Here is a 14,567-nt window from a genome sequence, read left to right as displayed (position 1 = left end):
GAGCAAACAGGTTTTTTTATATTCAATTTTGAAATCTGACATGGGGCTAGACATTTTGTCAATTTCCCAGCTGCCCCATGTCATGTGACTTGGGCTAGCTCGTGTGATGTAGAGATGTGGCAGTTCACTAGCTCTCTCTGGGTGATTAGGTTGAGGATCTGCTAACGTCAAAGTAAGGATAATCTCGCTGTCAAAACAACCGTGAAGAAGCTTTTGAATAAGCATATTTTTTAGGCACCTTGTCTCATAGCGAATGCTAACTATATATACACCCACACATATATTTCTAATCCAGAATCATAATTTTTGCGGTTTGGGAGGATGGTTGGGCAGTAAGATAAGCCTGCTCACCTCGCCACAGTAATGAAGAACCAGCCTATAAAATAAATTCAAACTGTGTGAGCTAGTGGTCAAGCAACAAGTATTAAGAATATAAATATAGTGAATTAATCAACTGCAGGATATTTACACTTGCACAAATAAAATTGAAACTTTTGTTTCCTGTAAACTGTATATGTCTAACATTTATTCAGTATTAACGTTGCCTGTTCATGCAATGTGTGCTTTTCAGGTTCCTTCACTACTCCCAGGTATCCAGTAATATCCCCTAGCAGTGCAGCAGCTAGCAGATTGGCTGGCCAAGGAGATGATATAATTGTTCCCCCAGGTATTGCTGATACATACAGGAGAACACCCTGAGGAGCTGCTGACTCTGCACTAACCTCTCTCTTTCCTCTTTTAATACAACTTAATCGTTGCTAAATTTTATTGAAATTTTTATGTCTGACAATCAAAATTCAAGACAGATTCTCAGTCTGTCTTACTGCCGTCCTCCTCTCCTTCTTAAATTGTATATGTTGCCATCAAAGGAGTATCACCCTGTACTAGACTCTGCCAAGAAAATTGTGCATCTATGTTTTCGCTTATGCTCCCCTGCAAATTAACTTTTATTTGCATCATCATCTTCTATACAGATATTATTCTATACAGATATTCTACAACATTCACATCAGTCCCTGTGTTATTCACTGCACACTATGGTCACATTTCATGTAATTTTGCATGAACAAATATGGTTTGTGTTAGCTTTGGTGGAGTAATGTAATATTGGTCGCTAATGCAAAAATCATTCGCAATGTGAATAAATATTTGCAAAGTGAAAAATTTTGCCTTTGCGAACACTTTGCCCTTTTACATGACAGTAGCATAGCAAGTGTGAATTTTATAGTTTGTGATAGTGTGCAGCCTATGTAATAAAACATCTTAATGAAAAAATTGTTACTTTTGCTCCAAAAGTTTATGCCACCTTCAAATGGGTGTTAAATGTTCACAATGCACGATTAAGATTCGCAATGTAATAAAAGCCCAATGAAGAATATTACATTGCAACGTGAAAAAAATTTTGTTCTCTTTGCAATTTCATTACATTTCCCCCTAGTACAGGTATGGGACCTGTTATCCAGAATGCTTGGGACATGGGGTTTTCCGGATAATGGATCTTTCTGTAATTATGATCTTTATACCTTAAATCATGTAAACCATAAAAGGAGAAGGAAAGCTAAGGAGGCATATTATTGCCAATAGATTAGCTGCAATAGTGCAAGATAGAATGCTATATTTATTCTGGGCTCAGATTACAGCAGAGAAGGGAGGGGGGGAAGAGGAGCAAACTGAGCATGCTCACGTCCGGGGCAAGGAGGTTTAAGCTGAAGGCAGGAAGTCGGATACAGAAGCCCATGTGTACACAATAGAAGGAAAGAAATGAGGTGTTTCTTTTGACAGAGGACTCAGAGCAGCATTACTTTGAGGGTTTACTGGTCACTGGTGTATTTATATAGACTTTTCTGATAAAACTTACTTCGTTTTAACCTTTCCTTCTCCTTTAAATAAACCCAATAGGTTTGTTTTGCCTCCAATAAGGATTAATAATATCTTAGTTGGGATGACGTACAAGCTACTGTTTTATTATTACAGAAAAAAAGGAAATCATTTATTAAAATTTGTATCGTTTGGATAAAATGGAGTCTATGGGAGGCTGCCTTTCCGTAATTTGGAGCTTTCTGGATAACGGGTTTCCAGATAACGGATCCCCTACCTGTAGTTCACAAAAGAAAAAGAGCAAATGATGGTACATACAAGCTTAAACAGGCAGGAGACTGGAATATCTTGCCCAGTTAAAGTATAATTACAATCACTTCTCCCCTGGAAGCTGTACGAAAAGAGAGTGACAAGTGCAATATCAGTTATGTTTTGTTAAAGAAATTGCAAGGCTCTGTCATGTAATAAATAGCGATGCACCAAATCTACTATTTGGGATTCAGCCGAATCCCCGAATCCTTAGTGAAAGATTCGGCTGAATACCGAACTGAACCCTAATTTGCATATTCAAATTAGGAGCAGGAAAGGAAAAAGTGGAGAAAAAATCTTTTGTGATAAAAAGTCACGTGATTTTCCCTACCCACCCCTGATTTACATATGTCGATTCAGATTCGGTTCGGCCAGGCACAAGGATTTGACCGAATCTGAATCCTGCTGAAAATGTCCGAATCCCGAACTGAATCCTGGATTCGGTGCATCCCTAGTAATAAACAATCAGGATATACAGTTCTTTCTCACCTTGGATGAAGGGAACTTGCTATAACATATATGTGAAATTCTGTCAAACACTTTGTGTGTGTGTGTTAAAACGTGCACATTTAGAGCAACACAAATTTTAGTGTATATACTTGGAACTATTTATTAGTTTCTTAGAAGCACTGAGGGATAACTGGCTCCCGGGCAATGGTGCGGCATTGTTTATGTTTGGATCCACTGCCAGGTAACAAGTGTGACTATAAATTAAATGAAAATCTTGATATGTTCCCAAGATAAACGAGAGCTTGTATAATGGGATGCCTGTGCAACATCACACACGTGACTGTGCAGCCAGCGCTACTATAGTTGTGCCTATACATTAAAATTCCTCCATATTGATAAGCCCATAGTTGCTACTTCACATAGTAAAAGTAAAGGTCTAAACAATGCTGCTTAGGTTTTCTATTGGCAGTTAGTGTAGTATTGGTACCATAGGTAGTGGGACACATGTGGCTTGCTCTATCTTGGCAGTAGCACTAGTGCTGACCAGGGTGATGGTCTTTTGTATAATATAAAAGTTTGTGTCCTGCTTTAGTTATTGTGATACTGACAAATCATGTTTATTTCATTTTCTCTGACTTTCCTGTTGATGTATTTCTACTTTGCTAAATGCACTGTATTTACCAGTGTTTGGGGCAGTCCTGCTGATGCCAGAGTAAATTACTTCCCATCAAATCAGCGATTTAATCTCCAAATTACAATAAACAAATGAAATAAAGTATGGCCAAGGTGTTTTAACACTACTGGTCTAAAAGTATAACACTTGAAACAGTCCATATTTAGGAGAGGTAAATCAGTGGCTATAGATGGGGCAGACCCTGCAATCTGTGTGCTAGAAAATAAAAAGTACAAGGGGTGATGGTCTGCCCCCCTGAAGTTACACCACTGCAGCAAATTCTTTAGAATCTATATTTGCTTGGCTGTGGCATAGCAGGCCTGCCCTTTCAGCATTTTAATTTTGCACAGTTTTTATATATATATTAATTAAAAGAGAATAATTATGGAATATTTTTACTGTTTCATACTTTTCTTTTTTTACTATACCATGTCATTTATTTTAAATCTGTGTTTAAGTAATGCTGTATGCTTTATTTTGCCACATAAGAGAACAAATTGCAAATTTCGCTGGTACTGTGGATTAGATTTACTATTAAAACCCCATTGAGATATAAATAGCTGGTCTTTTATGCAAAATGTTGATGCTTTACTTTAAATTGCATCAACCATGTCTATATAATAGTTTTTTTGTGTAATACATTGAAAAAGGAGCAAAAACAGATGCAAGACACATGGGTACACTTTCACTTCATTATAAAGTGTGCAATACACGTTACTTTTCACAAGTGTTTATTTTAGTATTTTTCTTTTTTTCTAAATGAAGCACGCACAGTTTAATCTAGTACTTAACGCATAATCTAATTAATATTAGGAGTGTAAAATACTATGAAAGGCATAATAATACATCATACGAGTACATCATCACCACTTTTGCAAGCTTTGCATCCAAATTTGTCATTGCACAGATACATCGAATGTGTTTATAGTCTTACTTGTAGTCTTTGTAGTAGACTCCGCTGTCCAACCAGTGATGCAAATTAGCATCAAGATAAATGATCAATAAATTTGAAAAAGTGTGTGATGACGCAAATGAAAAACCTGTGTTTTTACCAGAAAGAAAGACTACTGACTTATGGGTAACGCAATATATGCTCTGATAAGGAAAGAATTACCACATGCACACCCAGGCCTCATTTACTAAGACCCTGCTAGAGCACTAAGGGCAGAAACATGCGGCAATTCGGGGAGATTAGTTGCCCGGCGACAAATCTCCTTCTTCGGGGGAGACTAATCTCCCCAAACTGCCTTCCCGCTAGCTAGAATGAAAATTGCAGATGGGGTGGCACTGGGAGTGCTTCGTTTTCCGAAGTTGTCCAAAGTTTCCTTCTGAAACTACTTTGGAAAATTAAGCGCTTAGAGCACCATCCAGTCGTCAATTTTCATTCTAGTCTGCGGGGAGCCAGTTCGGGGAGATTAGTCGCCTCCAAAGAAAAGATTTGTCGCCGGGCGACTAACCTCCCCGAATTGCCGCGCGTGTCTATGCCCTAAGGGGCGCAAAATTAAAAAATCCAGTGAAATTTGCAGGGCTGTCATTCCCTAACAAGCACATCTGAATGACTTGCAAGTTCCTATAAGGGGTCTTCCTGAAATTTGGATATCCAAAAAATCATTTAAACATGTATTAAACACAATAGCATTATTTTGCCTCCTATAAAACTGAATTATATCTTAGTTGGGACCAAGTACAAGGTTCTGTTTTATTATTAAAGAAAAAAAGGATTTTTTTTTTAAAACTGAATAATTTAATTAAAAAGGGAGTCTATGGGTGATGGCCTTCCCCTAATTCAGATGTTTCAGAATAACGGATCCTATACCGGTATAGCGAGAACAAGATTTGAAAAGCTTTGGAGCAGCTATTTTTGGGCTTGCCAGAGAGCCACATAAAACCGGCACAAAACAGCACCGTATCTGTACAATTCTGCAGGAAGATATTGGTTCTGTGGAGCTGGACACAAGTGTGTAGGGTTGTTTGTGAAACACTGTATTTCCATTGGGTATTAGAACTAAATGTTAGTAATCTGATTTAACCATTTAATTGAGGCTCAATTGTTTAATATCATTTTGGGGGTGAATAGTACTTTTTTGCCTTTAGAGAGAGTTGGTAAAGTGCTCTGGTACCAAAGGAAAAATGAAAGACCAGGGATTTAGTATGACTGAGACTGTCCTTGATTCGTGTTTTTTTTTTTTTTTTATTAATTAGATGAGCTGCAAAGGAAACAGACGAGTGGCCCAGTTGTTCTTGCAGAGGAGCCTAGAAGCACGGCTGTTGAAAAATTTGACCTTGTTCGAAAATGGAGCCTAAACACATACAAGGTATGTATCACACGAGGCTTCTTGATTTAGTTTGCGGGTTAAATTACTATATAAATATGTCTGACGTGCACAAAACACATGTTGCTCAGTGATACAATGTGTGGATTTAATAAATAAATAGAGCTAATAATATATATATAGGTTCCATTCTGTGTTACTGAAAGTGAAGTAGTGCAGGCCCCCATAACACTTAAATTTAAACTTTTCATGTATTTACTTTCTAAATCTTCCAAAATGGCTACAGTACATACAGTAGATACCAAATAAATGTCAATTTGAGAAAAGCACTGTCACAGAACTTGACATTTACACATATATGTAATGTGCTATACATGAGTGCATTTTTCTGAACCACAATAAGGATCTTCACACTCCCAGTCGTTTTGTTAGGGTTATTGTAAGCTCACCCACAGGCAAGCCATCCCATCCATAGAACTCACAAATATAACTCACCTACCCATTATTGTCATAACTGATACTGTAAATAAGAAGTCCTGCTATCTTTCTGGCAGCATGCAATCTATATACATTTGTTTGGGCAAAGCCTTGACATAAACTGACCAGTAGGAAAAGCAGTACTCAAAGGAAAAGCGGGGGGATAGAAACATTTGAAGAAACACTGGATAATAAAAGATGTCTAGAGATGGAAGGGAACAGCGGATGCATATTGTTCATTTAAGGGGTTATTTATCAGAGGTCGAATTTTAGAATAATGTGAATTTTTGTAAAATCTAATAGATTCCATTAGATTTTATTCACAATTCGAATGGTATATTGTTTATGAAAAATTTTGATCAAATAGTCCGACCTGAAATTTCGAATCAAATTCAAATTTCAAAAAAAAAAAAAACCCCAAAAACTTGAATATTGTGCGTCAAATGTTTTTTGACACGCAAATTTTTTTTCTCCCATTGGAGTCTATGGGCATCATTTTTGCAGCAAAATTAGGCGAAAAAAATGTGCTCATCGCTTCTATTAACATTTTCAAATAGTTCAAGGGACCTCTGCTATTGACTTCTACATGAACTTGGCAGGTTTTAGGTGGAGAATAGTCCAATTAGAACTGTTTCCAGGTTCGAGGTGTGACAAATCTCACATTCTAATTCAAGTTGGTGGTTTAAAATGTTAAATTGTGAGTGTTGACAAAAAAAAAATCTAATTTGAATTTATCATTTGAACCTTAGTAAATCTCCCCCTTAGTGGTGTCACCTCAGGTGGGTCTGAATTTGAGCTAATTTTTGTGTACTTTACCTAGGGAATAGTCCAAATTCCATTTGAATTTGGAAAAAAATTTAAAAATAGAATTTCGAAATTTATCATGTACTGTCCTTTTAAAAAATCAACTTCGACCATTCACCATTTAAAACCTGCCGTATTGCTGTTTTAGCCTATGGGGGACCTCCTATTGGAGTCAATTGGTGGACTTTAAAAAATCAAAGGTTTTTTTTTTTTTGGGAAAAACTTTGAATCATATGATTTGAAGGCGCTATTACTTTGATTCGTACGATTTGAAGTTGATCGATTTATTCGGCCAAAAAAAAACCTTTGATTTAATTTAATTGGTCTTTTTGAATTCGAATTTCGAAGTTTTTCAAATTCAAAATTCAACCTTTGATAATTCTTCCCCTAATTGTGCATTTTTCCCCTTTTTTTCAGTTGCAATTTTTTAAACGCTAGTCTCACCTAATTTTATTAGAAGTGGTGGTTTATTCACCTGTGGAACATAGGTATTTATCTTCTCTCTATAAACCCTTGCCTTATGAATACTGAATAGTCTCGGTCCCATAGTTACCAATAAATGACTGTTATTTCTGTCGCTATCTCCTTTCTTAAAGCCTTGCATGAACAACTTTGTTTGCTAACCTTTTTTTAGTAAAGGTATGGGACCTGTTATCCAGGATGCACGGGACCTGGGGGTTTCTGGATAACGGATCTTTCCGCAATTTGGATCTTTGTACCTTAAGTCTACTAGAAAATCATGTAAATATTAAATAAACCCAATAGGCTGGTTTTGCTTCCAATAAGGAATAATTATATCTTAGTTTGGATCAAGTACAAGCTACTGTTTTATTATTACAGAGAAAAAGATCATTTTTAAAAATATGGATTATTTGGATAAAAAGAGTCTATGGTTGACGGTATTTCCATATTACGGAGCTTTCTGGATAACTGGTTTCTGGATAATGGATCCTTTATTTGTATACTAATGGTATATTGAAGCTGATCCTAGCTTGTCTGCAGTGACCCAGAATGAATACAGTTATAAAGGTTTGCAGTTTGCCTGGCAGAGATAAGGTCTCTCCAGTAGCAATCGACCAATTCTCTTAGCTTGCAATTTGGGTGTTTTGGAAAGGAAAAAGCTTTGATTCTTCCCCATTATACTCTTGTTGAGTTTGGTTCCTAAGGTTACGGTGTGAGAGCACTTTTACAGACAATAAATTTGGAAGCATCAATGTTACAAAACTGATTTCATAAAAATCCTGCATTTTTACAGAATATATTTTGCCATGTGCAGTGTTATGCTTTTGTACAATGAAAAGCCTGTTAAATTCTCTTTAATTTGCAGTGTACGCGCCAGATCATCTCTGAGAAATTAGGTCGTGGCTCCAAAACAGTGGACCTGGAGCTGGAGTCCCAGATAGAAATCCTTCGGGATAACAAAAAGAAGTACGAGAATGTACTGAAGCTGGCACAGACTCTCTCCACACAGCTCTTTCACATGGTACAAACTCAGAGACAGTTGGGAGATGCTTTCGCTGACCTCAGCTTAAAATCACTAGAACTTCATGTAAGCAGAAGTGAATTGTCTTTGTTCAGTGCATGTATATTTTTTAATAATATCAAAACTCATTATACAGATAAATAGAACTGTATGCAGAATATACATTTTTGGATCTTTATGTATTAAATGGGGGTATTCAACTTTAAATTAAATTAACTTTTAGTATGATGTAGAGTGATAGTCTGAAACAATATGCAATCGGTCTCCATCTCTCCAGTTTGCAATTTCAGCAATGCGCTTGGTATGGTACAAATTCCCCTATCAGCCATCCTTTGATTTGAATTAGAGACTTGTATATGAATAGGAGAGGGCCTGAAAAGACTGCCGAGTAATAAAAAGTAGCAATAGCAAAGTATTCATTTTTTAGTTGGGGCCAGTGACCCCCATTTGAATGCTGAAATAGGCAGAAGAATTCAATCTACCATATATACTCGAGTATAAGCCGTCCCGAGTATAAGCCGAGGTACCTAATTTTACCTCCAAAAACTGGGAAAGCTTATTGACTCGAGTATAAGCCTAGGGTGAGAAATGCAGCAGCTTCTGGTAAGTTTCAATAAAAAATTGAGGGTTTCTGCTCCCATTGGAGGTGTCGGCGTCTCTTTTTTTGGATGCCAGCGACCATTCTTGGATGGCGGCGACTATTCTTAATGCACACACGGTGATGCATTTTCAATAGTTGCCCAAAGTTGCCTCAGTGAGGCAATTTCAGGCAACTATTGAAAACGCATCGCCCTGTGTGCATTAGCGCAGGCGACTTTTCATTGTAGCCTATGGGGAAAAACGCTGAGGCAGTTCAGGGAGATAGTTGCTCAAAAGACGATGCGATTAGTCGCCTGGCGACAAAATCTCCCTGAATCTCCTCGTGTGGACTAGCCCTTAATAGGGTGTCAGACTATAGCTTTTCTCACTTTTCCTTCCTTTGGAATGTGCCATTGCTTAACTCAACAGGGTATAACTTCAAAGGACACTTTCACTGCACATAATGGTATCTCTAAATGTTCTCATCAACATGTGTTGTTTGCTCATTGCAGCAACATCAACTCGGTTCAGAAATTAGACCCAAGCAATTCCTTAAAGGGATACTGTCATGGGAAAAAAATCTTTTTTTTTTTTAGTGCTGCTCCAGCAGAATTCTGCACTAAAATCTATTTCTCAAAAGAGCAAATAGATTTTTTTATATTCAATTTTGAAATCTGACATGGGGCTAGACATAATGTCAATTTCCCAGCTGCCCCAAGAAATGGATTTCAGTGCAGAATTCTGCTGGAGTAGCACTATTAACTGATGTGTTTTGAAAAAAAACATGTTTTCCCATGACGGTATCCCTTTAATTGCAAGTATACAAAGAGGCAACACTCTGCTTATCTACATTTATTTATCCCTGGTTGACTGTGTGCAACTGGAGCAGATAGAAAAACACAGCTGTAAAACCTGTGGAACTCTGAGTGAATACTTTTTTCCTTTTTTCTGTGTGCTGAAAAAGCAGCATTCCAACTGCCAAAGGAAAGCCTGGTGTGCTGATACTTGTGAGGGGAATCTAGCCTCAAATGAATGGACCAATGAATAGATGATGTATACAACACCTATTTTATGTGTTTATCCTCTCCGCATGCATTGCTGGCCCCAGCTGGGGCCAACGATCGGATTACAATGCTGCGAATGGGCGCCGGCGGGTCGCAGGACCGTATCAACTGGCCAATGCGGTTTTGAATCGAAGAAAAAAATCAAGCTTGCCTGATCAACATCTGCTCGATTTTTGGACTGATATATCGATCGGGGGAACCCCGACACACGGGCAGATAAGCTGCAGAACTGGTATTGGCAGCTTTAATCTGCTGTGCATGGTCACCTTTATCCTCTTAGTTTTGCCTGGTCTCACATTGTATTTAGGCTTTCTGGCTACAAATATTCACTTCCTATTATGCCATAAAAAAGAAGCCAACAGACAACAGTGGAGGGGAGAATGATCATCAGATAACCCTCGCCACCAGGGGACAGCAGCATGTCAAATAGTGCCATTAAAGTATCAGTCAGTAGCAGGGACAGTTCCTAAAGTTTGCAAATTGAACTGCAAGTTTAGTTTGTATTCATCATTTCAAGAATGGAAATCTGGGGGAGAAATTGCAATAAAATGCAATTCCATATTAAAAAAACATATAGAAAACATTCCACAAGTGACCACTACAATGGAGGAAGCCAGAACCAGCCTTTTTTTTCAATTAATGCCAGTTTTCTTTATAGAAATGGCATGGCAGGGATATTTAGAATAAACAATACTTGGTGTATTTTTGTCAAAATTAACTAATGTTAATGCAATCCTATTTTTAACATCCCTAGTTTTTTCCCTGCTGGCAATAATGTAAATCACTGGTGAAAACATACATGTCCCAAAGTTGCCAGTGGGATGGAAACATCAGACTTTTTTACATGAACTTTTGGGGAGTAAGGGGCAGTTTTTATTAAGGGTCAAATTGAAAAATTTTTTATGGTCAAAACTCTCAAATTCGAATTGTGAAGTATCCAAACTCCATTTGAATTTTTATTCAAATTTCGAGATTTATCAAATTCTGGTCCTTTAAAAATTCGAATTCGGCTATTTGCCACCTAAAACCTGCCGAGTTCATGTATAAGTCAATAGGAGAGGTCCAGGGAACAATTTGGTTATGTTATTAGCCTTCCTAACATTCAAGTTGATTCGAGTTTTCAAGTCAGTAAAAATTGAGATATTCAATTTTTTTTATTAAATAACCCCCCCAATCGAATTTCGAGTATATTCGAATTTAATAGTTAATAAAAACACATAAATTCAAAATTTGACCTTTGATAAATGTGCCTCTAAGTGTGGATGACAAAATATCCATGTGGTATGACTTGGGTAGTGAAGCTCACCTGAAAACATTGCAGACTATCCTGACAAGTGCTAGTACATAAGCTTTTGCTGGCAGTTCTCTATTAGGGTACACTGGAGGGCCATATTGCCTGTTTTGGCTGCATGCTTTTGGGAAAAAACTATGGAGTGGTGTTAGTTGCATTTTTCTAACATTGAAGGAAAAATAAAAGCCTTTGGTTTAGTTTACTCGAAAGCTGGCAGATTATAGTGCGTGTAATATCTTGTACACTTAATAGCCATTAAAGCAGTGTTTGATTTCACAACCAATGCCATTACATGAATTCTTGGAACAGTATGTGTTGCCCATCACGTGTTTCCACCAATTATCAGGTGTTGTTTTACTGTGCATTCAAACAAATCAATTTAATGGCTCCTTACATAAGCCTATAAGTGAGAAAGTGATGATTCCATCTTTCCTCACCTCTGCACTTTCTTTATTTTAATTGCTTTCTTAGAGCTGGTTATGACTGTGCAGCCAATAGTGGTTTGCCAGTTATTGTTTATTTTGCGCTCTCGTGCTTTTTTTTTTTTTTTTTTTTTAAACTATTTTTTAAGTAAGGGACAGGATAGTTAATGAAAATATTGCAGACCATTGTTTTTGAAGAGTATCCTCTAAGGCAGTGATCCCCAACCAGTGGATCGTGAGAAACATGTTGCTCTCCAGCCTCTTGGATGTTGCTCCCAGTGGCCTCAAAGCAGGTGCTTTTTTTGAATTCCTGACTTGGAGGCAAATTTTGGTAACATAAAAACCAGATTTTCTGCCAAACAGAGACTCCAGTAGGTTGCCAGTCCACAAAAGGGCTACCAGTAACCAATCATAGTCCTCATTTGGCACCCCAGGAACGTTTTTCATGGTTGTGTTGCTCTCCAACTCTTTTTACAATTGAATGTGGCTCACAGGTAAAAAAAAAAGGTTGGGGTCACATGGGTCCACATGGTTTCCTGTGGAAGTGGTGCTTATCCAGGCCCTATGGGACTGTATTGATAATAAATGTTTTAGAAGTTATGGTGTGCAGGTGAACGAAAGACAATAGTTAAAATGAGATTTGGCAAATTTGTAGTTGACTGTAGTTGTAGTTTCTGCATGTCTACTTTAATTGGCTGTCCGTGCTCCCCACTCTTGTTATCACTTGCTTGGATAGGCTCAGCAGCTTGCTGTCCCCGTCCTGTTTGTTGCTGTATATTCACCTCATATATTTACCTCTGTTTATCTGTCGTTGCAGCCTTCCTTCTAGGCCTGTAGCACATGTACTGACCCCCACAGCTTTGCAGCACAATTGGCAGAAGTGAAATACTGCATATGTTATGTCAATGAGACTTTATTTTATAATTGCAGTGTCTCTGCAACATTACCACGGTAATATTTTCTATAGAAACTGCTTCCCCAAGCATGAAAATAGCACACAGTATTAAACGCATATATTTTTGTGCTTTATCAATCTTTATCTTCGTTCACATTTTCCTTTTGTCACCTTTTAGGCTTTATTTATTTATTTTTACCAGTAATCATTGTCACAAGGGCTTATTAATTGTATTGTAAAATGTAAGCTGTAAAGAGCAGGGCCCTCTTTGCCTCCTGTATTGTTCAGTATCTGTCTCTTGTACAGCGCTGTGCAGTAAGTTGGCACTTTATAAATAGCTAATAATAACGATAATAGATCTCACACTCTGGTGGGTGACTAATCTCCCTGAACTGCCTTCCCGCCGGCTAGAATGTAAATCTCTGGCGCAATGGCACTCGGAAAGCTTAGTGTTCCAAAGTTGCCTCACAAGGAATCTTTGGGTGTCTTCGGAAAGCCAAAGTGATCCGAGTGCAATCCCGGCAGTTCGGGGAGATTAGTCGCCCGAAGAAGAATCGATTTGTCGCTGGGCAACTAATCTCCCAAATGTAAAATCCCCTGCGGCAATGCACACGCGGCACTTCATTTTGCCTCACGAGGAAACTTCGAGCGACTTCGGAAAATGAATCGCCGCGTGTGCATTGCCGCAGGCGATTTTCATTTTATCCGGCGGACAGCAGTGGGAAGGCAGTTCAGGGAGATTGTCGCCCCGAAAAAGAGATTTGTTGCTGGTGCGACTAATCTCCCCGAATCTGCTTGTGTGGCCTGACCCTAAAGCTCCCCATAGACGCGACGATTCTTCTTGCCGAACGACCGATTTTAGGGAAGCCCGACCAGTCCTTTGAAATTATTGTGCGGTTAGTGGGATTCGAACGATCGTACATCTTACGATTTTTCGGCCGACATCTGTCAGGAAATTGATCGGCCAGGTCAAAAAATCTTTGTCGGTCCCAGTGCAATCTATCTATGTTTGCAGGGACAAGCAGGCAGCTCCCCTTTGTTTTCCTGCCAAATTGGTCTTTTTAGTTGATGGTCAATTTGTTCGATCGTTCTGAGAAGATCGTGGTCTCACGATCAGGATCTGATCTTTTAAAAATCTCAACATCTATGGCCAGCTTTAGAGTAGTTGCTTGACCCCATATCTAATTAAAGGCACTAAGTTTGCCCAGGTCTAGTCACCCATATCATCCAATCAGATGTTGAAGTGGCCCTTAAATTCTACTTGCTGCTTTTTGTTATGGGTGACTAGAACAGAAGAAAATCTGATGGCATTTATGTTCTTTATATTGTGTTGTTTAGCTTGTTTTTTTATATGCATGTTTTGTTTAAAAAAAAAAAAAAGTTTTTCTTTTTCAAGATTTACTACAGTAATAGAACGGGAAAATTACTTTAACCCCTTAAGTAAGCCATTAGTTTGTATTGGGTACAATAGATCCTTACAGATGTGCTCAATTTAACCTGTATGTCTGAGAATTTTAGTACTGTTTTAGGCTTTCACAAAAGCTGCAGAATTGATAAGCAAACCACAGTCCAGCAGGCTAAGCCAATAAATAGCTATTAATCAAGCAGAAAATAGGGCCAATTAATTGCACGTGGATCAGTATTCTCTTAAATGGTCTTTTCATGAGGAAAACATTGTCATAATATGCTCCTTTTGGGGCAGTAAATGTATAAATACTAGTAGATGTATGGGACCTGTTATCCAGAATGCTCGGGACCTGGGGCTTTCCAGATAATTGATCATGCCATAATTTGGATCTTCAAACCTTAAAGTGATACTGACACATTCCTATAAAAATCATGTCAGTATCAAGTATGTGCTGCACCCGGAATATTTTCCCTGAAAGCCGCCCCCCCGGCCTTCCTGTTCCTATGATTTTTATAGGAATGTGTCAGTATCGCTTTGTCTACTAGAAAATCATGGAAACATTAACTAAACCCAACAGGCTGGTTTTGCTTCCAATAAGGTTTAATTACATCTTCGTTTGGC

At 38.1% G+C, this 14,567-nt stretch overlaps 1 protein-coding gene across 2 annotated transcripts in view; it reads left to right on the top strand.

Annotated features, from left to right (window-relative positions):
* The window catches only part of arfip1.S (ADP ribosylation factor interacting protein 1 S homeolog), an 83,555-nt gene that overhangs the window by 45,572 nt on the left and 23,416 nt on the right, over positions 1–14,567 (top strand). The window contains exons 4-6 of one of the 2 annotated variants that reach the window (XM_018243258.2): positions 572–667; positions 5,453–5,565; positions 8,132–8,353. In XM_018243258.2, the coding sequence (XP_018098747.1) occupies positions 572–667; positions 5,453–5,565; positions 8,132–8,353 (431 nt within the window). The remainder of the gene's footprint in view (positions 1–571; positions 668–5,452; positions 5,566–8,131; positions 8,354–14,567) is intronic. The other variant, XM_018243259.2, reaches the window with a different exon arrangement.

The sequence above is a fragment of the Xenopus laevis genome, chromosome 1S, assembly GCF_017654675.1.
Source record: "Xenopus laevis strain J_2021 chromosome 1S, Xenopus_laevis_v10.1, whole genome shotgun sequence".
NCBI classification, from domain to species: Eukaryota; Metazoa; Chordata; class Amphibia; order Anura; family Pipidae; genus Xenopus; species Xenopus laevis.
Note: the sequence above shows the minus strand (reverse complement) of the source record. Positions and strands in the feature narration are given on the sequence as shown.